At 42.0% G+C, this 22,231-nt stretch overlaps 1 protein-coding gene across 2 annotated transcripts in view; it reads right to left on the minus strand.

Annotated features, from left to right (window-relative positions):
- The window catches only part of SNTB1 (syntrophin beta 1), a 110,282-nt gene that overhangs the window by 8,418 nt on the left and 79,633 nt on the right, over positions 1–22,231 (minus strand). For both annotated transcript variants that reach the window (XM_033053642.1, XM_033053641.1), the window contains one exon: positions 4,743–4,882. In XM_033053642.1, the coding sequence (XP_032909533.1) occupies positions 4,743–4,882 (140 nt within the window). The remainder of the gene's footprint in view (positions 1–4,742; positions 4,883–22,231) is intronic.

Genomic DNA, 22,231 nt, shown 5'->3' on the forward strand with positions numbered 1-22,231 from the left:
ATCCTAAAGATACCTTAAAAGGCAAAAGATAAAAAAAGAAACCTCACAGAAGGCCTCCCCTGGCTCCTGTCTCCCATCACCCTGACTGCAGGTCAGTGTGCGTGTGGTGTGTGCTGCACCCCAGAGCCCAAGCAGCACCCCAGGCCCAGCTCTGGAAATATTCATCAAACCCTTGAAGGCTCCTCTGCTCCATGGAGGTTTCTGAGGGATTCTGTGAGCACCGGAGCCTGAGAACGAGCCCAGAGCGCCCAGAGGCTCCTGGGGCCCGACAGAGCCAGGAGAGGGCAGGAGAAGGCTGGGCAGGAGAAGGCTGGGCAGGAGAAGGCCGGGCAGGAGAAGGCCGGGCAGGAGAAGGCTGGGCAGGCCAAGGCTGGGCAGGAGAAGGCCGGGCAGGAGAAGGCTGGGCAGGCCAAGGCCAGGCAAGAGAAGGCTGGGCAGGAGAAGGCGAGGCAGGCCAAGGCTGGGCAGACCAAGGCTGGGCAGGAGAAGGCTGGGCAGGAGAAGGCCAGGCAGGAGAAGGCGAGGCAGGCCAAGGCTGGGCAGACCAAGGCTGGGCAGGAGAAGGCGAGGCAGGAGAAGGCCGGGCAGGAGAAGGCGAGGCAGGCCAAGGCTGGGCAGACCAAGGCTGGGCAGGAGCAGGCTGGGCAGGAGAAGGCCGGGCAGGCCAAGGCTGGGCAGGAGAAGGCTGGGCAGACCAAGGCTGGGCAGGAGAAGGCTGGGCAGACCAAGGCTAGGCAGGAGAAGGCTGGGCAGGCTGGGAGTGCCCGCACAGCACTCGGAGCGCAGCACCTGGAAAACCCAACCCTGGCAGCTCCCGGGAGTAGTGAGACACTGCTAATCTTCTCTTGTTTCTCCATTGTCTCTCTGCATTTTGGGGACCTTCTTAACCTTATTCTTTGCAAACGTGTGATATCAGGATGGGTATGGTCTAACATGAAATGCTGATGCAGGATGAAATGCACTAGGACCCAATGCTATGGGAAGAGTTTCAACAATTTACTGCAACAGCCAGATCTAATGGTCTCTTCAGAAAGGACAGTGAAACCAGCACTGACATTCAAAGGATGCCTTCAGCTGCTAACTTGAGATTTAGCTCAAAGAGACCATGTACATGTGCATCAACACCCGTGCAGCTCTGCTGGTCAGAACACCATGGCCATCTGACCTTTCCTGTGGCACCCTGACTTAGCATTTGAGACTAGCCATGGAATGGCTGCACCCTGGAATGGCTGTACTCCTTGGAAACCATCCACATTCTCTCAATTCATCTGCATGGAGGCACCCACAGCCCCCTCCACTGCCTTGGAAAGACGAGAACTTGCATAGCACCTCATACACCTTCTTGGGGCTCTCAGTTCTCTCTGCCTGTCCCTCTGCCCACTTGCTCAGATGATTAATCAATGCCCAAACTCTTTCCTCATTTTTTCTATGGCATTAGCTATCAAACTGCTTTAATACTTTCTGGTTACAGACCTTGGCTGTACACAAAAGCTTCTTACCTGATCTTTAATCAGAGCCCAACATGGGCTGCTTTTTTTTTTCTCTTTCCTTTCATATCTGGCTATGATAGATAATGGAATTTGATTGCAAACATATAAGATGTAATTACTTAAGCCCCATTCCCATGCTAGAGGGAGGCACTGTTATTCAGGCATAAGGAAACACTGAAACAGAGATTATGACAAAAAGGTCCTTGGAGTCAGGGCTGTGTGCCAGCTGCTGTGCCTCTCCATGCAGAGATTTAAAGGAACAACTTCAACCTGATCTCAGTTTTATTTGAGCTATTATTTATATTCCATGTAAAGCTGGGAAAGACTGACTGGAAAATACTTTTAGGTCTTAATGGCATCCATAGGTTGTAGGCAAACTTATCAGCAAACAAGAAGGGCATGCTGAAATTTTGCTGTTAAGGGACTGTGAGAAGATTGTAATCCTTCTGCCACTTTCCAATTTTCTCTGCTCATTATGTCTTGGGTAGATTAAGCATGACTCTGTACAGTATCTGGCACTGGAGTTTTCCAGTTTCAGCAGCTTTTCAAATATGCATTAGCTAAGCAAAAATGTTTTCCCAAGGACTCATAAAAATCTGAAAGATGGGAGCAGCTAAGATTACAACATGTGCTTTGCAAACTTTCCAGGTGAAAAGTTCTAAATTGCACTGATCAATGCACAGAGGGGATTGAAAAACTCATCACAAGGAAGGGAATCACTGACCGAGAATGAACACGGCAGTCAATACCAACAGAAAAACTGCCGCATTTTTGCGCTACAACTGTACTCAGTGTGGCAGATCATAAAAGCGGGACCCTGCAAGGTTTTAATCAAAATCATCCAAAATAGCAGATGTAATGATTTAGGGAATCTGTCCATTTATGGAATCTGCTGTATATGTGTATTTGTCACACTGAGACTCCATTCTGAATGCCAAATTTTGTATAGTTGCTGTCTTTTTATCTCGATGTTACATTCAATGATAATAGTAAGAAATCACAGAAATAGGGCCGGAATGGTTGTCAGGAGGTCACCCAGCACATCCCCCTTCACAGGGCAGGGCTAACTGTACTGTGTGTCACCCATCCTTCAATGTCCCCAGTGATGAGGACTGCACACCTTTCCCACAGAATCTAAACCAATACCTCACCAGTTCTCTGCCACAACTGCAGCCAACTATGCCCTGTTGTGCTCAGGAGCGATCTAGAAAAGATAATCCCTTGTCCTCCTTGTGTACTACCTTCTTATCTTCATATCTGAAAACTACTGACATGTTTTTCATGGACTTCTCTAGATTAAGCTGCTAAAGTTTCTTAAGTATTCCCCTCTTGATAGTGTTTCTATGTTATATATTTGCATTGCTTTCTTCTAGACCTTCCGTGGTTAACTGGTATCTTTTTGGAAGTGCAATGCCTGTCATGGAGTATCACCTGAGGCTTTACTCATTCTCTACAGTTAGATACGATTACTACATCTGCCCAAAATGCAACACTTCTGCTATAACCCAAGATGATTGTCTTCATTTTCCCTTCTCAAAAACATAACACCTTACATTCCAGCAATTTTATCACATTGCTCAGGTGCTTCCTGGCAGATAACTACTTTGTTGTTCATATTCCACCCCAAAACAGCAGAGGTGATTTTTCCCTAGCACTGAACTCTGCATCTGTCCTTTTTAAGCTGCACCCTGGTTTTCTTATCATCCTGGCTTTCTTTCTTCCCAGTCTGTAAAGACCCTTCAGCAGCAACATGTGCTGTGCAACTTCCCATTTCCCTCCAGTGTGAAGACCAGTGTTTTCCCACTCAGGAAGCTATCCCCATCAGACAAGGAGATGACCATCCCTACACAAGGCAAGTCTGTCTGCTATCCAGTGTGACCTCTTGAGAAAAAATAATTAATAGGCCCCAAGATATGCACTTAGATTGTTTAATGCAGTAAATTGGTCTCACTGATGATGGGAGTTGGAGATACTCAGCAAGGAGTTCTCTTTACACATGCCATGTGCTCAGGAAGGGGCAGGGTGCACTACAAGATGCACTTCAAGGAGGATTTGAGCCCATGTGAAAATGAAACCCTGAAAAAAGGGGAGGAAATGCATCATCTTCTGCTGGGGTGCTACTGCTTCTCAAACTCTTAAGGCGCAGTGACACGGCTGGACATAGGCTGCAATATTCTACCCAGCTTTCACTGGGTCTTGTCACCCTGTCAGCATCCAGCACCATACCATGCAGCAGGCTGCAAAATTGGTGTCTCTCACCCCATGTTAGGGTAACAAAGAGGGAGTCAGAAGGTGGTTTCCCAGGAAGTCTGAAAGCCCTGTCATGGGTAGGTATACTGGAAAAAACAACCATCACTGTAAATCAGTGAGTTCAATTTTTTTTTTAAATATAATGGCTTACCAGCAAAGCGTCAGTTCATTTGGGGAGACACAGAGAACAAAAATTAATGAGAGTGTAGTAAGCGACCCACTGCTTCTGGCTGGGGCAACCAGTCCTTCTGAATGAGAACTCATTGAAAATGGTATAATAGAGGTCTGTAGCAAGGCTGAAACAAGGAACAACAGCTCTTTCTCAAGCCCTTTGACCATACTGGCAGAGAAACATGATTAAGATTCACATCAAGAAGCACAGACAGTTTCCACTGCATAAAGGCAACCATGGGAAAGCTCTCTCTGAATCAGTGTTAATGGATACCTTCAAAATAATGCAAATGTTTATTTCCAACCTAGACTCAGGAATGTGTCTCCAAGCTAACCATTTTAAGCTAAAACAAGGGAGGAATTAATTTGCTAGAGCAGGAACAGAAGCTGTGCTGAAAGTGTCTCCATCACATGTGGAACCCTCTGAAAGGCCCAAAGTGCTAGTGTAGAACTGCCACACCAGAATGTTCAACTCAGGGCAAAAAGCTCAGTAGCTCAGTTTTTTTCAGCCTGGAGGAGTAACTGGAGGTCAGAGTGTTTCTGCCAAGCTCACAGGTCTGCACACTGAGATAGGAATCTCAGGAGATTGAGCTCTTGGCTTTTTTATCACTCCTGCCTCTGTATCCAGGCCAAGTGGCCACATTCAAAATCCCAGTGAGTTTCTGGTCATCAGTCTCAGCCAGAACTTGAAATGGAGAAGACAGGAGTTAAGCTCAGCACATCAGCCCACTGCTTCTCCAACCACAACATTTCAAGTGTGACTACAGCTATACTCACTCCTGGCTGTTCCCACTGCTCCTGAAAGCTGTCATGATAAAAAAGCAAAGGTACCTGGTGGCAAGCAGGGGGTAGGTATGCACAGGGCTGAACCAGGCCTCCTTCATCCGTGGCATGCTCTCATATATTAAGAGGTCTTTCTCTGTCAAAACCACTAAGACTGGCTTCCAGTGCTTCTCGTTGTCTCCTGGTACCTGGAAAAGAGCAAAGTCTCAGTGAAACAACAACAGACAAAGCTACCAACATGCAAAGTCAGATGAGACAAATATGTTGAGTTCTGGGTGAGAAAATGAACACAAGAGAGTTTTACTTCAGTGTCTTTTTGACATCTCCCACCTGAATTTATAATCAGATGCAGTAGAAATGGAATAACGTGCAAAGTCATCTGCTGCTACCATTAGCACTGCCATTTCCAGCCTTCCTTTACTGCTGGCTACTCCATAAATGCAGTATTGGAAAAACACTGAGGTGGAGCTGGCTGTTAGTTAGCTGTGGTATGCATGAAAGGACCTTAAATGTATATTTATAATGTGCACCATTCATGTGTAGCTGGCACATTAACCTGAGTCCTGGACACTGCTGCTGCTGTTTCTGTTTAAAAAAGCTGCAACATCATCACTATTAAAGAAGAGTGACAAGTAGCAATAACTGGTGGTTTGGGAGTAGATGCTTTTTCCCTCAGTAGTTCACTTTTTTTTCGCTTCTTTCTTCAATACCATTCTTCCGGTTTTAGAAATGCCTTTATAAAGAGATGCATCCTAAATGTGGGGTTGATCTCAAGCATTGACTCGGTGATGGATCTGGTTTTACATTTCAAACCTTTCTATCAAAGATGTCTAAAGACCAGAGCATCAGAGCCCTTCACTGGCTGCAGAATCCAGATGTGGAATTATATTTCACAGGTTAGATGTGTGATGTCCACATGGTAACACAGTTATGGGGACTAAGTATGTATCCTGGTTTTTACTTCTACTTTGGCAGCATAGAAGTGTCTTAAAATAGTTGGGAATATGAAAGGACCTTTGTTTCAAGTAAGAATGTAGCTCTTTCACTGGCAAACTAATCATTTTCCTTTTGGTGAACATAAAGAAAAAAAACCTCTGGTCCACAGCAACACTCACAGCCATGCATTCAAACAGAAACATCTTGGCTGAGTACTCAAAGGAATGAAACATTCTGAAATTCACCAGAGAATCTGCTTGTCTTCATGACTTCTCCACTGAAACCTCTTCTGGGATAGAGAAGCAGCTGTCTGTGGTGTTCTGTGCTTGATGCCAGCCTACGTGCCATGGGCATGTGTCACTGGGCACATAGTTGGGTGGAGAAATGTATAAAAGGGATCAAAGTTTGGCCAGTCTGGGAGTGGCACACCCAGGTATGATAATTCAGAACCACATTTGAAACACTTGTATTTTATACAAAGATAGGCTCCCACACATTTCTAAACTTTTAAGAGCTTTCAACACCAATGTAACACACCTTTACATCAGAACGCCAATGTGCAAAAGCAGATCTTAAACTAAGATTTTTGGCTTGTGTAATTTTTAAGATGTATTTCTCCTTTGGAACTAAGCTTTTCCAATAATCATATTCCTGTTTACAGCATTACTTGTTCAGAGGTTGTTCATGTCTCTTGAAGTCATAAACAGTTCATCCTTTCAATTTCTACAGAAGCATTAATACTTATTTACAATTTTCTTGTGGTGACAGTTTCTTGAAACACAATCTTTCATTTTCGAATAGGGTCCAATAGAGAAGCCACATAATTAACACACCTATTACAACACTCACAAAAGAATGCAAAATCCAGAGTTCTCACAGTCCACATACCATGAAAACATCCACATGAGCAAAAAACATCCTCAGTTTCTTAATACCACAGCTATTAACCACAGTTAACATCCCAGTTCCTGGTGTGGGAATACAGAAATGAGTGTCACGGTTAATGCTAACATTCAGTAGATGCTACCGTTTAATTTTGGACCACCTCACCTGTGTTCTTTAACCAGAAAGCTTTAGTACATACTTTTGAAGATTTTCAGAAAAGAAAAAGGAAGATATATATAAAATCTCTGTGACCACAAGCAATCAAAAGACATGGGGAAGCTGTTCACAGCTTTTCTACAGCACCATCTTGCCTGTGTAGCATTTTCAATCACATATTTTGCTATCAGGTGGCTGGTCAGTCAACAGTGACTTCAGAAACTTTGGGAAACACTGTTCCCTGTAAAGCAATTACAGGAAAGAGAATAAAACTAATTTTGCCAACTGGTCCCACAACTGTTTGCTGGACAGCTGTAAACACTACGAGACAGAATTTCCAGCATGAATCCTGGAGTTAACAACCTGCACTATGAATCCCACAGCTTTGCCCCAGACCTTCTCAACAGCAGGGTGACTGTGGAGAAGGTGTGGCTTGGTCATAAGATATTGAAGATTTTTCTCAAGGATAAATGACCTCACACTACCTCTCCTTGTAGGATGTATCCCTTGTTTGTAGGGTGTGTACTGGGAAGAGGTGAGGAGGTGAATGATGTTTCTGTGTTCTGCTCTGGAGCTTTCCCCAGTGAGAAGGGCCATGCAATACACACACTTTTAAGCACAGTTTTTAAACCTTACTGGGATCATAGCTGCCTCATTGATAAGGAATGCTGGTGTAAGCAACACTGCTGCTATTTCAGACCTGAAGAAGGATTTGTGCGCCTGAAAGCCTGTCTGTTTTTCCCCAACTGTAACAGCTGATCTAATAAAAGATACTGCCTTTCCTTAAAAACCTTGAATTGCATCACTCTTCCCTTATTTTGTAGGGTTTGGATCAGGCTGTAACAGCTGATCCATGCTGTTCAACAGGCAGTTGGCATTTCTGGAAGGTGTCAAAGAGAACAGGCTGTCCTGTAAATGGTAATAGCAAATTTTAAAAAGGAAGAAGAGAGGCTGCAAATATACCATTGGCCTACAGGGCACATTTATCACAAATCAGCATGGGAAATTAATCCAGATCAACAAGTGCCATACCAAGCATGGATATAATAGCAAATTACAAAAGGAAAAAACACGCCACTTACGGGCAACTAAGTGAAGGATTTGTTCAAGTTTTAAAGGTTTTAATATCTGTCATACCATAAGGATAACATTAAGTGCCTGTGTAAGAGTAAATTTAAATATTGCTTGATATACATTTTAGAGGCATGGTTTGAGATAATGATTAGGGCCAGCTCCTTAGCCAGAATCTTGCAGAATTCTGGCACTCGCACTTCAGTTTCTTTGCTCCAGTTCCCACCTGCACATGTACAATTCAAAGTGCATTGATCTGTGTTGCAGACAAATAAAATCACCATCCACTCCACAAAACTTTTCAAACTCAATCCTTTTTCAAAGTCAAAATTGTTAGATCAACTCTAGATGAACTACAGCAAAGTCAGTACTCCATAACAAAATGAATCAGCAAATATATTGCTGGCGTTCTGGGCACTGCTCAAGTACCTCTGAACAGGTACCAATTTTCCCTCTATGTGTCACAGAGGTCACCACTTATATTCCTACGTGAAATTCCACTACAAGTCAATGAAGCTGTAAATGTTTATACCAGAAGCAAACTTGGTTTTTTTTCTTCATTTCCAAGACACACTCTGCCCCTAGATCAAAGTCTTAAAGGTCTTAAAGCACAAACTTGAAAAGGGAGAACATTTTCTAAGAAAACAGCCCAAGTGCAGTGAAGAATTGTTTTTGCTACTCCAAACCTCTTTGTTCCTCATTTCCTCACCCCATTAAGTGGAAATACTACTTTTTCCCATATGCAATTCTTTGGTTTACCTTTCCAAATTCAGAAAATATTTAATGTGCTGCAGGGAAGAAATCTAATTTTTTTGTGTATAATAACAACATGATGGCTGGGCTTGGAATGACACCAGAGAAGACCTGTGGTCATGACTTGCTCAGACAGACTCCCCCTGCAGAGCCAGGTTAAGTGTTCTGTGTTTGCACAGGGACACTGCAGTCTCTGCTGGCGTGGCGAGTGCTGCTGTGACACACACGGGGGAACAGATGGGAATGTGGGGGCAGACAAAATGTGTGCAAGAACAGCTGGTGGGCTCCACAGCTACACGGAGACCTGGCCATCAGCCTTTGGCTGACACAGCCATGCCTCAGTGCGGGACAGGGGCTGCACACACAGGGCTGGACACGCCAGACCCCAGGGCATCCAGGACATGCCTGAGCTCTGGCTGCCTCTGGAGTCTCTGCAGTGCCAGGCTCTGCTTTGGGACTAGATCTGTGGTGCCAAGGACTGACTGCAAGTGGTGACACAAGCCCATCACTACCTGTATGGCCACTCTGCTCCTGCTGCTCACAACGTACCCCCAAGGAGTAACTCCTCCGGTGCACAGCAGTGTTTCAAAGGAGCCAGCTGGTTGTGCCTGAAGTGATGGGGACCCCTGTCCCCTCCAATGGCTATCACAGCTTCCAAACCTTTGACCATTTTCACATATAATTAGTTGCCATAAAGACAATGGGCATCTAAATGGAGATAAATCCTTTTACAAACTGGACCTTTGCTCTTTCACCTGCCAGGTCTCCTTTTCAAAAGGTTTTACTTTGTTTTTCAGTTATTCATCTACTTCAGGCTGTCAGGAATGGATGAAAAAATACTTTCAATCTGTGAGTCTTACAGATAATTAGAAACCTTGGTCTACTCTGAAAGGCTGTTTTATATTTTTGTTACCTCAAAAGGGACATTTCAATTACATTCCCTGTTCAGTAAAAAAATTATAAACTGCCAGCAGACTCCACTGCAGCAAGTATCCAAAATGTGCCTTTTCAGAGACCACTGTGGAGGTACTACGTTTATGTTTACAGTAAGTGGTTTGTTTAACCCCCTTTTCCAACACCTCCTCCCAAATCCCATACCTACACTATCCTCTTACACTGAGAACAGGAGGAGCAAATAAGAAAGAACTTTCTTGCTCCTTTACCTCTTCCTTAAAATCTCTCTGTGCTGACAAACCAGATTTGACACAGGCTGGGCTGTGTTCTGCTACGTATTTCTTGCCTTTTCATTGTCTTTTGATGAAGGGTTACATCCATGTTCAGAATAAATTTGATTAATTTACAGAAACCCACTTGTCAGTTCCTGAAAATAACAGCTGGGACTGAAAAGGGTTTTTGCAAGATGAACAGCAGGGATGCAGAAATACATCCTGCAAACCCCAGCATATGCAGCAACGCTGATATTTGCGCGAGCTCATTTGATGGGAGGCAATTTGCCGTGCAGGAGTGGGTGTAAGTGACAGCCGTAGGCAGGGGATATCAACACCTCCCGTACCACATGTGGGTGAGATGTGTTTTTCTGCTAAACTTTGTAGTTTTAAACAGGAAATAATGTGCACGTTGTTTAGGATTTTTTAAAAAGTAATGAAAATATGTCTGGTTTTGTTTTTCTCTGTTTTTGACCTCAGTGATGGCTCAAAGGTGGCTTTTGCCATTATCAGATCTGAATCAAAGTCAGTGCACACGTGAAAATCCCCCAAGGGGCACAATACTGCTCCTGTAAGCAGTGAGCAGCAATGCACTTGGCCAAGGTACCAGGGCTGTGCAAGCAGCCAGAGCTACGTGGGCCAGCTGGAACCACAGCAGGGACCACACTGATCCAACCCCTGCAGCTCCATGAGCAGAGCCCAGGAATACACTGACAGCCACAGCTACAGGCACTGCTGGGTATGGACAAGACACTCATTCTCAAGACAGGTCTGTTCAAGTCTGAACTCCTTCTCACTATCCTTTAAAAAGACAGGACACAACCCAACTTTTGCCAAAATGAACACAGTCAAACGCATCAACACAGCAATATCTTCAAACAATGTCCTTACTCTCTAGACCAGCGGGATTTTCAAACAGCTCTGGCTCATATCCAAAGACCTCTAAATGCAAGAAAAGTACCTAAATGCTGTGAACTCACCCCTGCAAGAACAGCAGGTGATCTGAGACCTTTCCTACAGGCAAACAGGAACGCCTGATCCCTGTTTTGCAATAGAGGTTTGTTCCAGAGTTTGGTGAAGTCAGCTGGAATTTTCCTAGTAACTCTTTAGACCATGCCCTTGGGAAATAAGCATGGAAGGTTCAGTGGAGCCAAATTTTTCTTGAAGGTGCACTGGAAGAGGATGGCATTCAATACACACAAATTGAAGCAAGGGGAATTTTGATTTGATACTCAGATAAACCTTTTCTATGTGTCATGGTGGTCAAATACTGGGACTGTGAATAGCCACCCCTCAAGTTACTCACAACATGATTAGGCAAGAGCCTGAGCAAGCTGTACTAGTTGGGTCTATTTAGAGTAAGGGGGTTGAAACCCTTCTAACTTAGATTATTCTGTGAGTCTATGAAATACCAGAAAAAACTGAAGAAGTCCAGATATGGATAAAAGAGTCATCATATAGATTGCCCCTGAGTTAAAGATGGTTGTATAATTATTCTGTTCACATACAGTTTTCATGCATGTGTTCCATTAATGTTGGATCAGTACGAATGCAGCAGTAGGACAAAATAGTTATCACTGCTAAAGGGTTTGCAGGATGATTTGCCTTGAGCCTTAAATCCTCTAGAGCTGTATAAGAAGTGCATCCTTGATCCTTCTATCTTGATGAAGTCTAACACTTTGTATTTCCATTGCAGCAGATTAAAGATAAGAAACATAAGGGAGTGAAAAACCCAGCATCACATAAACTTTATTCACTTTACTTTAAGTAAAAATATATTACACAACAACATGAAAAAAATTAAAAGCCTGATGATTTAAAGTCCTGATGTCAGAAACTGATTAACTAAATACACAGAAATCCAAGTCCAGGGGAATCAAAAAGGGACAACATGGTAATTCATCTATTTTGAAATCCCAACCTTGACCCACAATCATTCTGCTATGCATGAACTTGGGATTTGAAGGTCCATATTCTTCAGTGAGACAGGAGATTTTAATAATGTGTGAAAATGTCCAGGGAAAACCAAACAGGCAGTATGCAGAGGAGATGGCAAATGCCCACACCATTTGTTAGGACACTGATTGCTTTTCATCTTAGTTAAGCTGACCATTGTGATTTAAGAAGTATTCTGGTGCTTCCTGGGTAAAACACATTTTCTTCTATTAGCAGTGACTTCAGACCATGACAGCACTGTGTGAAATTAGAGCAGTAGTAATTTATGATAGCAAAGCTTTGCAAATAGCAAAGGTCCACTCCTGAAATGATAGTGTTGAACCAAATTACTTCTTAGAAAACCCTGCACTTTGCTATCTTTTCTTGTTTTCATTTTTATTGCTTCTCAGAAATTTGCAGCGGAGAGCGGGGAAGGTAAGAGGACATTTCATGATTCAAGGGCAGTGGCCAAACTAAGACACAAGGACAGAGAGATGCAAGTCAGACACACAGGAAGGTCAGCACAGCTCCACTGGCCACTGAGGCTCATCAGGAGATAGTGGACAACTGAAATTCAATTGACCTTCAAACACAACTGGACTGGGAACAAACCTGGACTGGAAGAGGTCACATTTTTAATACTGCTTGCAGAAGAAGCACAGGGAGGGAGGACTAAAGGGAGGGAAAGACCATTAACCCCAGGCTTTTCTAATCAGTTATACTGATTGAACAAATGAATGGAAAGCCTGAAGAGTGAGGCTGAGCACAAACCTGCTACTTATAAGCAAAAAACTGTAAAGTGGAGGTAATCACAACCTCCATGACCTGTCAGCAACTGTTTCATCTGCCAGCACCAGTGTTTCACACAGCAATCAATCTCTCTTTTAGCATGCTCACAGCCACACATTCAGGACAGAAGTGAAGATGCTATTAGCAGACACCTTTGAATCTGTTGTGTGTGCATGCATAACTTATTTGTGAGGTGTCTGGGCTCTTCAGACAGCATGTGAGAGTGGCTGTAAACTTGCTTTCTGAAACATGTCTCATGAACATATCAACAAAACGCTGCTGGCAGCAGCTATCTGAAGTTTAATAAATATTTAAACAAAAATCACAAAGTTAAAATGTGGTAGAAACTGTACTTCTAAGATGCAGCTTAGTTTTGGGAGAGGTGAGCAGCTGTGTAGTCTCCAAAATAATCACTGGACCCCAAAGCACTAAAAACCTAATGCTAGGGGAAAAACCTGTACTTCCCTTTAAAATGGAGCAGAATCCTTCCTGTAAGCCAGGCTTGCACTGTGAAAAACCAAGGAGCACAGCACAGTCGTGTGTCTTCTGCTTCAGTTCATGAAGCCTTTTTGCACATCAGTCAGCTACAGAAGGAAAGGGATTCTCCTTTGTTCTGGAGGCTTTGGAAGCTCCACCACATCTCCTGTGCAAGTGCCCAAGAACAGGTACTGTTACTCAGTGGTGGGGAAAGCAGGTATGCTCCAGGACACCAGGAACAGCCACTGATCCCTGCTGTGCCCTGCAGGTTGCTGTGTGCTGGAGCTGTGCTGTGAGCAGACTTCTGTTCAAGCCAAGGTGAAGCATTTCTGGGGGAGTACATCATCATCAGTGGGGCATAATGGTAATTGCACAAGAGCAGAATCCATGTGCAGACACCATAGTTTCAACTCACTGTCCCTGAAGGGTCTATAATTTGCAATTGAATTTGACCTCTGCTGATCAAAAGGGTTCCACATTAAGATAAATGAGTAATAATACCCATTGCCTCAAAAGATACAAGTATGTCATTTTTCAATTCAGTAAAAGTGGATTTCTAAATATCAGCTCAAGAACACTTCAACAGCATCCAATCAAATGTGAATGCTGGAGGTGGACTTTTGATTTGAAAGCAGCTTGCAGTTTTTAATGATGGCTGAAACATGAAAAATGTAATTTGAAATTGTTACAGTGCCTATTTGGTGAAGGACAGGTAATCATCAATGTCTACATTAAAACTATAGTGACTGAAATCTGTCCCAGGAGATGTTCTGTGCCTTTGTCTACCACATCATCATCCCTAATATTCAGCCTCAGAAATAATGGCCCATCATGACTGGTATCTTTTGAAGACTGACAGATTTGACTGCTTTACTCAAGGGTCATAATAAATCACAAGTGCTGGAATCAAAAATAGTAGGGGAGCAATACAGAGAGAACAAGATGTTTCATTCTCATTGTTATTATGTTGTCTGAAGGACAATCCAGAGTACTGTGTCATTTCAGTCTGTGTGTCATTGATCAATATTCAGTAATACTGATAGACTGCAATACAACTAATGACCTCAAGCAAATGAGTGAATTCACCACATGCCTGGCACAAAAATATGTTACCTTCAAAAAACAATTAAAATCCATGCTATGCTTCATCAACTGGAATTTTGAGCATGCTGAGAAATATTTGGAAGCCTTATTAAAAAATAAAAAATTCAATTAGAATTCTTAATAATTTCACTTAATTTTAAAAGAATGTGCAGCAACGACATGTCTGAAAAATTTGGTGAAAATTAGTCACAATTTGGAATCCAAATCTACTGATTAAGATTTATCACCAAAAAAATCTTGCATGTCTTTTTTCTGATTTATTTATTTACCTAGTTGTCAGCTTCAAAGCAATGATTATTTGAAATTTTTTTTTAATGATTACAAAGTCTGTACCTCCATCAACACGACAGACCTCGACAAGCTAAGAAACATGAGCAACATACCTGCTTTTTTTTTTTGAGGGGGAGGGAGAGAGGGAGAGAAATTTAAACATGCACTTTTCACTTTGATTTATCATATTCAACATTTTCTGATGGGCAGGATTTTTTTGTTTCCCCAGAAAGCCAGCTGAGCTCCAAGAGACCTCTATTCACCAAAGAGGCATTCAGTTTGCTACACCTTGGCAGACTGCATTAAGAGCTGGGAGAACATCCAGCAGGTCCTCCTGGGTGGATCTTGGCATGAGTGGATCCCAGGGTCTCCAGCCATCACATCACACCACACCACATATCACACACCACATATCACATCACCACAGCACAGAACAGCACATCACACCACACCAGTCCTTCTCCACTCCCAAACAATGTCCAGTCAGGTGCCGTCCTGAGCTGGCTCCCTCACCAGCTGTGTCACTCCAGGAACCTCCTAGGTGACTTGAAAGGTGAACACTGCTCAGGGGAGGACAGCCTTTGTTCCCAAGATTTGTCTAGCCTGTTCTTTAAAGCCTTTCCTGACAGAAATCCTCATCTGCCCTACTGTAGTCCTAGGCCAGTTTAACCATTAGGAAATCATTGCCCATACTGGAGCACATGCCACTGTGGTCCTGGGGTTACTGTGAGTTAAGGTATCATTACATGCTTGGGAGACAACTGGAAAACTTAAATTTGCTTTTTTAGCTGAAAGTAGCTTTAAGATGGTCTTTCGTGCAAGCCTGCCAAAGTAATTTCAGAAGAGCCATGGTCACAGAGGAAATGGGTAAGTGGGAAGAATGCAGGAGAGGACGTTCAGAGCTAGAGGATAACTGCAGGTTGTCATCGGTCTGTGATTTGCTGGACAGCTGTCAACACTAACTGTGTGGCACATGAAGAAACACACACATCCCTAATGATGCAAAAATTACTGGCAAGGCAGCTTTAATAGGAAACCACTGTTACCAACTGTAGTCAGCCAAATTTCCCTTGGGGATGTCAACTGGGGCTCGAAAATCAATCCGAGGTTTGCCTGGTATTTAAAATACATTTTTAATTCTTGCTGATACATCAAGCCTTTTTGCTTTGCTGACATTCCATAGTTTCAAGCTTTTCTCTGTGGCTAGGAACATAACAATAAAAATGAAAGCTCAGCTTTCATAAACCCTGTTTATTTCAGAAGATGCAGTCGAAGAAATATCCCTAAAGTAGAAGTATTCAAGCTATGAGATTGCCACCTGTAGTCAGGATGTGAGCTGCCACTTCCCAAGAGCATGACTTTCCCAGATCTGATATTGTTTATATTACAAGACCAGGCAAGATCACAGCCCAGGGGTTTACAGCAACAACTCTTTTAAAATTAATCTACTATCTGTGGCCGAAAAAAAAAAAAAAAAGCAAATATTGAAGGCCATGTGTTAATAGAAATTATGAATATTCAACAGATCTACACAGGAAAGACAAATAAACACTGTTCTACTGGGCACTTACCTATGCTGAGCTTTCAATTAGCCACACAGGACAAATGGCTTTAGTGCTGTGCCATGTTATTTCATCTAGATTACTTTAAAATACACAATTAGGGCCATCAATCTACAGACCCAAATCCCATAAATATCTGCAAATTAAATACCGTAAGCTATGTAATTTTTAAAGCTAATGCTCTCTATCTGTTCTAATTCTAAGTGTTTCATATATTTTAGGTAATTACAGCATTTAACTACTTTCAGAAAATTCTACTCAGAACTGAACATCTTTCTAGAAGAAAAACTTGGTAGGAATAAAGTTAATCAGCAAAGTTAGTATAACCAGATTGCATGCTACAGGTTATCTATCTACAGAGCCAGGATGAGAAACTGAGGTTTCAGATTTAAGAAATATCCCTGGAATACATAATTTAATAAAATAAAGAACTTCCTGGTAACAGCATTGGACTTTCAGATCTCTTAACAAACATATCACCTACCCAAAGAGAAATTATTTTTGGCACAAGAGACACACGATCTCACCAACCAACTGATTTGATCAATGGAAGTTTCTTTCCTGCTGTGGGCTAATAAATCACCCCAGCCAGCAGGTGCCAGCCATTTACAGTATGAGCTGGCTCAGGATAACTTGAACATCACAGAGCTGCTATAACTTCTGCACCTACAAGAAAGTGGAAACTCCAAGAAGACAAATGTGTGAATATTACCAAGTGACTACACCTAATTCCATCCTTGGTGTTAGAAATATATTTGCCCTGAAGGAAAATTTCAGTATTAAATTTTACTAATTATTTCTCTTGTTTTTATTCCTACAACATAGATAGATATTTGTCTATTCATTGAGATTTTTTTTTGTAGTTTGTAGTAGCCTAAGCATCTTATATACTGGTAGAAAAAATCTTAAATAATTTACTTGAGTAACACTGCAAAAAGAAAATTGGGAACCAGGTATTTCATTACATGGTTATATGCTAATATTCACATAATCCATTTTAGAAGTAAAGCGAATGGGATTGCACTGGCTATCATATCAGCAGCTTCATACCAAAATTTGTGGATTTTTAAATACCCTGTCCTCACTGGCTTTTTTATTTCCTTAGCCATATGGAAAACAGTCAGGCACAATTAACTATTTGTCAGAAAACAATCTATTAATTAAACACCATTCTGTGTGAATGGGCTGAAAATCACGTTCTTTGCTTGCCAAAAAGCTTCCATTTCTGCCTCATGTTTGTGCTCTGAACTATACATAGCTACAGATACACAGCCTGACACAACTGACCAAGGCAGGAAAGAACAACTGCTGCCACAGTTTTTCAGAACCAGCAGCCATTGAAATTTTCTAAAGATAATTAGGGGGTCAGGAGATCTCCACCTCTGCACCTCCTAAAATTCTTTACTGACAGATCCTTGATTAAACTGGGCAGAAACAGATGAAATCCGAATTAAGACATTTAAATTTGTGACAGAGCTTGAAAGAGTAAAAATTTGAGGGGGGGAGGAGGGAGAGTAAGTTACAGTGTTTTTTAGACTTAACCTTAAAAATATAGGGTCTGACTTCAATTATATTTATATCCTTTTGGTTCTATTGACGTCAGTGGATTTAATCCTAAGTTATGCTAGATGGAAATCAGGCTAGCTATTACAACATTTTCATGCATATAACTAGCACCCCTTTAAACACACCATTTATTCAAAAGTACATCCTCAGACAGCAGGCATGCTTAGACAGCCCAGCCAGCATCAGAGGCAGGGGCAATCAGTGATGAGGAATGCTGAGGTTGAGCTGCACAGTGATAGAAGGGGAACAGAAAGAGATGTGGAGCAAACTTCATTTGCTGTTATCTGCACATGCACGTAACCTTTGCTGCTGCTGAATCCTGGGCACTGCGCTGATAATGTCTGGGGCTGACACAAGGCAATGTGGTGGCTATTTGCTTCCCTAGAAGAAAAGCAATCTGAGATCTCTGTTACTTCTGAGACTGGTATTCTTATAATTCATTTTTTAGCAGAACAGCCTGAAAATGCTATTGTTTCCAAAACTGTGAACCACTTTGCAGTGGTTCCTGCACAGGGCTACAGGTGTGTAACCATTATCAGTTAGTGGTTGCCTCCTCGTCACTGTTTTTCAGAATTGTTCACTCACTTGAATGTGATCCTGTAACCACAGCCCATTCCTTCTGCTTGCACTTGCAAATATCCAAGCAGCTGTTTCAAGTTATTTGAAGAGGGCACAGACTGAAGTTTTACTTCATGTATCCGGGCTAACGGAAACTGATGATGAACATGACCTTTGATGAGTGCAAACTCTCAGTCCAATCTGAAGGAAAACAAGAGAGAGGAGCTAAAATTCCTCTCTTTGAAGTCTTCTTGCAGCTGTGAAGAGATAATCTTACATGGCTATGAAAGGTTCAGAGCAGGCTGGTCTTATTCTTGCCAGTAGAGAAGATTTCAATACCTTCCAACCCACTCAACATTTTGTACACCTGTCTGTACCCAGAGCTCCCTGCAGTCTATCCTGCAGTTGCTCCTTCCACTGTCACCTTCCCCCAGGCTGCCCTAGCCCAGAATCTTCCAATCTCTTCCAGTGCTGTTCCACTCTTCTCTTTCCCCCAGCTCTAATTGTCTTTCTGCACTTACCAATTTGGCTTATATCCCAGAGGAACAAAAATCACAGCAGAGACATATCAGATGTTTGGTCCCATGTCTCTTTCTTTCTCTTCTTGCCTACTCACATGGAGTTTGGAGCAGGGTCTGCTCCTATTGGTACTGTTTCTGCTGCAATCTCTCACCATGGCATTCCAGCTTTGGCTATATCCCAGGCACTTCCATACTAACATCATTATTAGTATTATGTTATTAGCCACAACAACCACCCCCAGAATCTGTGCTGCTCTCTTTCTCATTTCAAACTCTTGCAACAGCAAAGGAAGAATCCAACAGCAAGTCAGCTCATCCTCAATAGCCAGCCTTCCCAAAACTCACAAAACCAGACAAAAATATCACATAAAAGGTTCTCACACTGCCCCATTTAAGCTGTGCAACCCCTTTCCAATCTCCTCTTTGCAACTTCCAGCTTCTTCCATTCCTTCCAGTTGCCTTTGCCTTGCTAACACATGCCTGCAGTTTTGGGCAAGATTTAAGCCTCTGTTTTGAATTTTTTTTGTGGGAGAATATTAATGTATTCTTTAACCCTGTGAGTCAGGGATCCAAAGAGCATAGCAATAATAAGCATTTTTTATGTGGAATGAATACATGTGTATGTTTAAACATTAAGTTTTAATGTATTCCCCAACGTGAAGGGCCCTGCACTAAACTTCCCAGGGTGACAGAAGCCAGAGACAACACCACAAACTATTTATTTTAATAATAATGTACAAGCTTTTCATTCCACAAACAAATAGGTAAGCTTCTATTCTTGCAGCAGGCTTCTCCTCAAAGTGAACCTTTTAGAGCCATTTCCATAAACATCACTGGTATTTCCAGCATGAAGTACAAAAAAGCAGCTATAGCCATACTACACATTTGCAGATACTCTGGCCAATGCCTGCAACTATTTTCAGCACAAGATCAACAAATGAATGTTTACACAGCAGCATTTGCTCAGCAGAAATGTATAAACAAAAAAGCCCCGAGAACAACAAGATATGTTCACACAGTTTCAGGAATCTTCACTGCAGCTATCAGTCATTAAAACCCAGGTGCTTCCTACCAGCAGGACTACTGGTACTGCAGGAACACCTGAAACTCAGGAAATGCAGAAACATCTGAGAAAACCTTTGGTAAGTCCATCTTCAACAGCACAGTCACTACAGTGAGAGCAGAAGTCCAAACTCCCAGACGTGTCCTTCAGACACAGCCAGACATGCACTTGGGCTCCAGATCCTTTCTGTACCCTGACTATTGAACAGGCTCTCTGTACAAGCCAAAATGCTCTTCCAGCAATGCCACAGCAATGCCACAGCAATGCCACAGCAATGCCACAACAATGCAGTTCTCTGTAGAGAACTTTGTTGTTCTAGCAGATCCTGTTTTGGATTCTCCCCTTCTCACCTCGTCCCTTTCAGCTGTTTCCCATCTTGCATACAAAGTCTAACATGAACACCAAAGATTGGATCTCTATGTAGTTTAGGTTTTTCCACTTGATTTCATTGGATTTTCTGTTTGAAGCAGTAATGGTCTTTCAGCCTTACTGACCAGTTTTCATTGCACAAAGAGGACACAAAACTGTGTATGATCTGCAGAAATCAAACTTATTCTGTCTCTGTTCGTTTACATGTGGTTGTTCAGAGCTTACATTAAAAGCTTTACATTAAAATTAAAATTGAAATTGGAAATGTTGCTTTCATACTACTCACTGAGTAACACTTCCTTCCTTTCCTAATCCTTCACGTGAGGAAAACAGTCAGTACAAGGATATTATGCATGTTGGGATTTTTGTCTATCTCTCCATAAGGATGATTAGCAAAATACTGTCTCTTCCTAGATTTACAATTGCAAAGTGGAGTCAAAATCCTGTCCTTTGAGGGAAGTGTTGCTTTTGGAAATGATCAGAAACACCTTCTTTCAAAACCACAGATGCTGGCTGTTTGTGGTAATTCAACAATTGATCTTAAGAATTTTACTTATGAATAAAGGGGAATTTTGCTAAAGTATTGCTAAATAAGGTATCTACTAAGAAAAAAAACCCAAACAACAAACCCTAAATGTTCCCAAATTCCTTGCAGTGCCATTACAGCCATTAGATTGTAAGCTCTGACAAGGTTAAATCTAATGTTATTCAAAGGCTGTTCCCCGAAGCAGATTCCCTTTAGGTAGTCTAATCATTGTCTGACTGTTTAAACACGCAGGCTTCCCTCTCTATTTCACAGTTCATAAAGCACCTTTATGGTACTGAGGTGTTTGTTTTTCTTCCCCCAAAGAGAACAGAAGGCAGTTTGTTTTTCCAGCTTCGATTAAATCCTCCATCCCACAAGCAGTGAACCTGTGGTACTGCCCTGCTGTTTCCAGCCCTTCTCTATTAAGATGCCAGCACTGAGCGTCTCTGCTGCAGCCCCGCGCGCTCTGCTCCGAGCCTGCCGTAAGCGCTCCAGGTCTGAGGTTAATGTGTACACAGCACAACTCATTAGCCCTGCTTTACTATCTGAGCCAAAAATCAACGTGATTGATCCAACAATATGTTTGGGCTTGGGACTAAGACTCAAATGAGGTCTCACCAAAAGCAAAGGTCAGCAATTTGGCAGAGATTTCGCTGTGCACGGAGAAAGCTTTTCTTCCAAACTATTCATCAGGGAAGGTACAAATGACAACTAATATGGGCCTCATTAAAAATGAGTAGAGAAAACCCCTTGGAGAGGACAACAAGGCTCCCTTGCTATCAAATTTATTTTCAGTCCTTTTCTAAAGCTTTTATTTACATTACAGTAAAGACAATGTGGAGCTTAAAGATAGCTGTGGGGCTTGGAGTTTAGGAGACTCGTTAGACTAATTATCATGATGTGCACTATCAATTACTGTCCACTTAAGAAGAGAGGGTAATTCTGCAGGCAGAAATAAATCTTTGGATCTGAAGAATCTGGAGTAAAGGGAATAAAAGGATTTTTTTAATCAGCAATATTTTTTTTAATGTTAAAACTCAGTTGTCAAAACATTTCCCATCTTAAAATAACTAAAATAAAACAATCATTAATTTAAGAGTGGGAGAGAGAAGAGGAATGATACATGAAACCTTTTGAATTGTGGATTTGTTTCAAGTACAGCTCTTACAAGGTTTCACTCACACTCAAGCACTTTTACCACAGTCAAGCCCTGAAATCAGAACTTCAGAATATGCTATTTTACATATGGTATCAGCATGTTCTTTCTTCCTCAGTAACGAAGGGTGTTGAAAATACTATTGATGCAACCAATAGACTGCATGAGAAATACTTCCCTGCAGTCTACAGAGTTGCTGTGTTGCAATATAATTGTCTAATGGCACATTTTTGAAAGGGTTCTCATGGTATTAGGTAGCAAAATTTTATTTTTACAGGATTTGATAATAAGGTAAAAGGCTGGTATTAATAGCCTTAGGAATTTATTATATAAACAGAGGTTGAGCATTAAAATTGAACTGGATTTGTAGAGTGGGCACTGAGTGAATGTCTTGCCACACCAAAAATTGTAACCCATATAACTTTTCCCTCTTCACTGTTCTTTTAAAACTCTCTTATTCTTCTAAAGGTCAATTCCTCTTTCCAACAGAGAACACAACTTCTCCTTAAGATATATTTAGAAAATATGTTTATTTTTCTCTGCTAACAGTTGTTTGGCAAAACAGCTTTCAAGGCATACATTCTCCTGCTTGTAGCAGTGGTGATACTCTGCTCTTCCACGACAGCCCTCCAACATTAACCAGCTCATCTGTCCTAAAAGCACTGGTGGGTAGA

Source organism: Catharus ustulatus, chromosome 1 (genome assembly GCF_009819885.2).
Source record: "Catharus ustulatus isolate bCatUst1 chromosome 1, bCatUst1.pri.v2, whole genome shotgun sequence".
Classification (NCBI taxonomy): domain Eukaryota; kingdom Metazoa; phylum Chordata; class Aves; order Passeriformes; family Turdidae; genus Catharus; species Catharus ustulatus.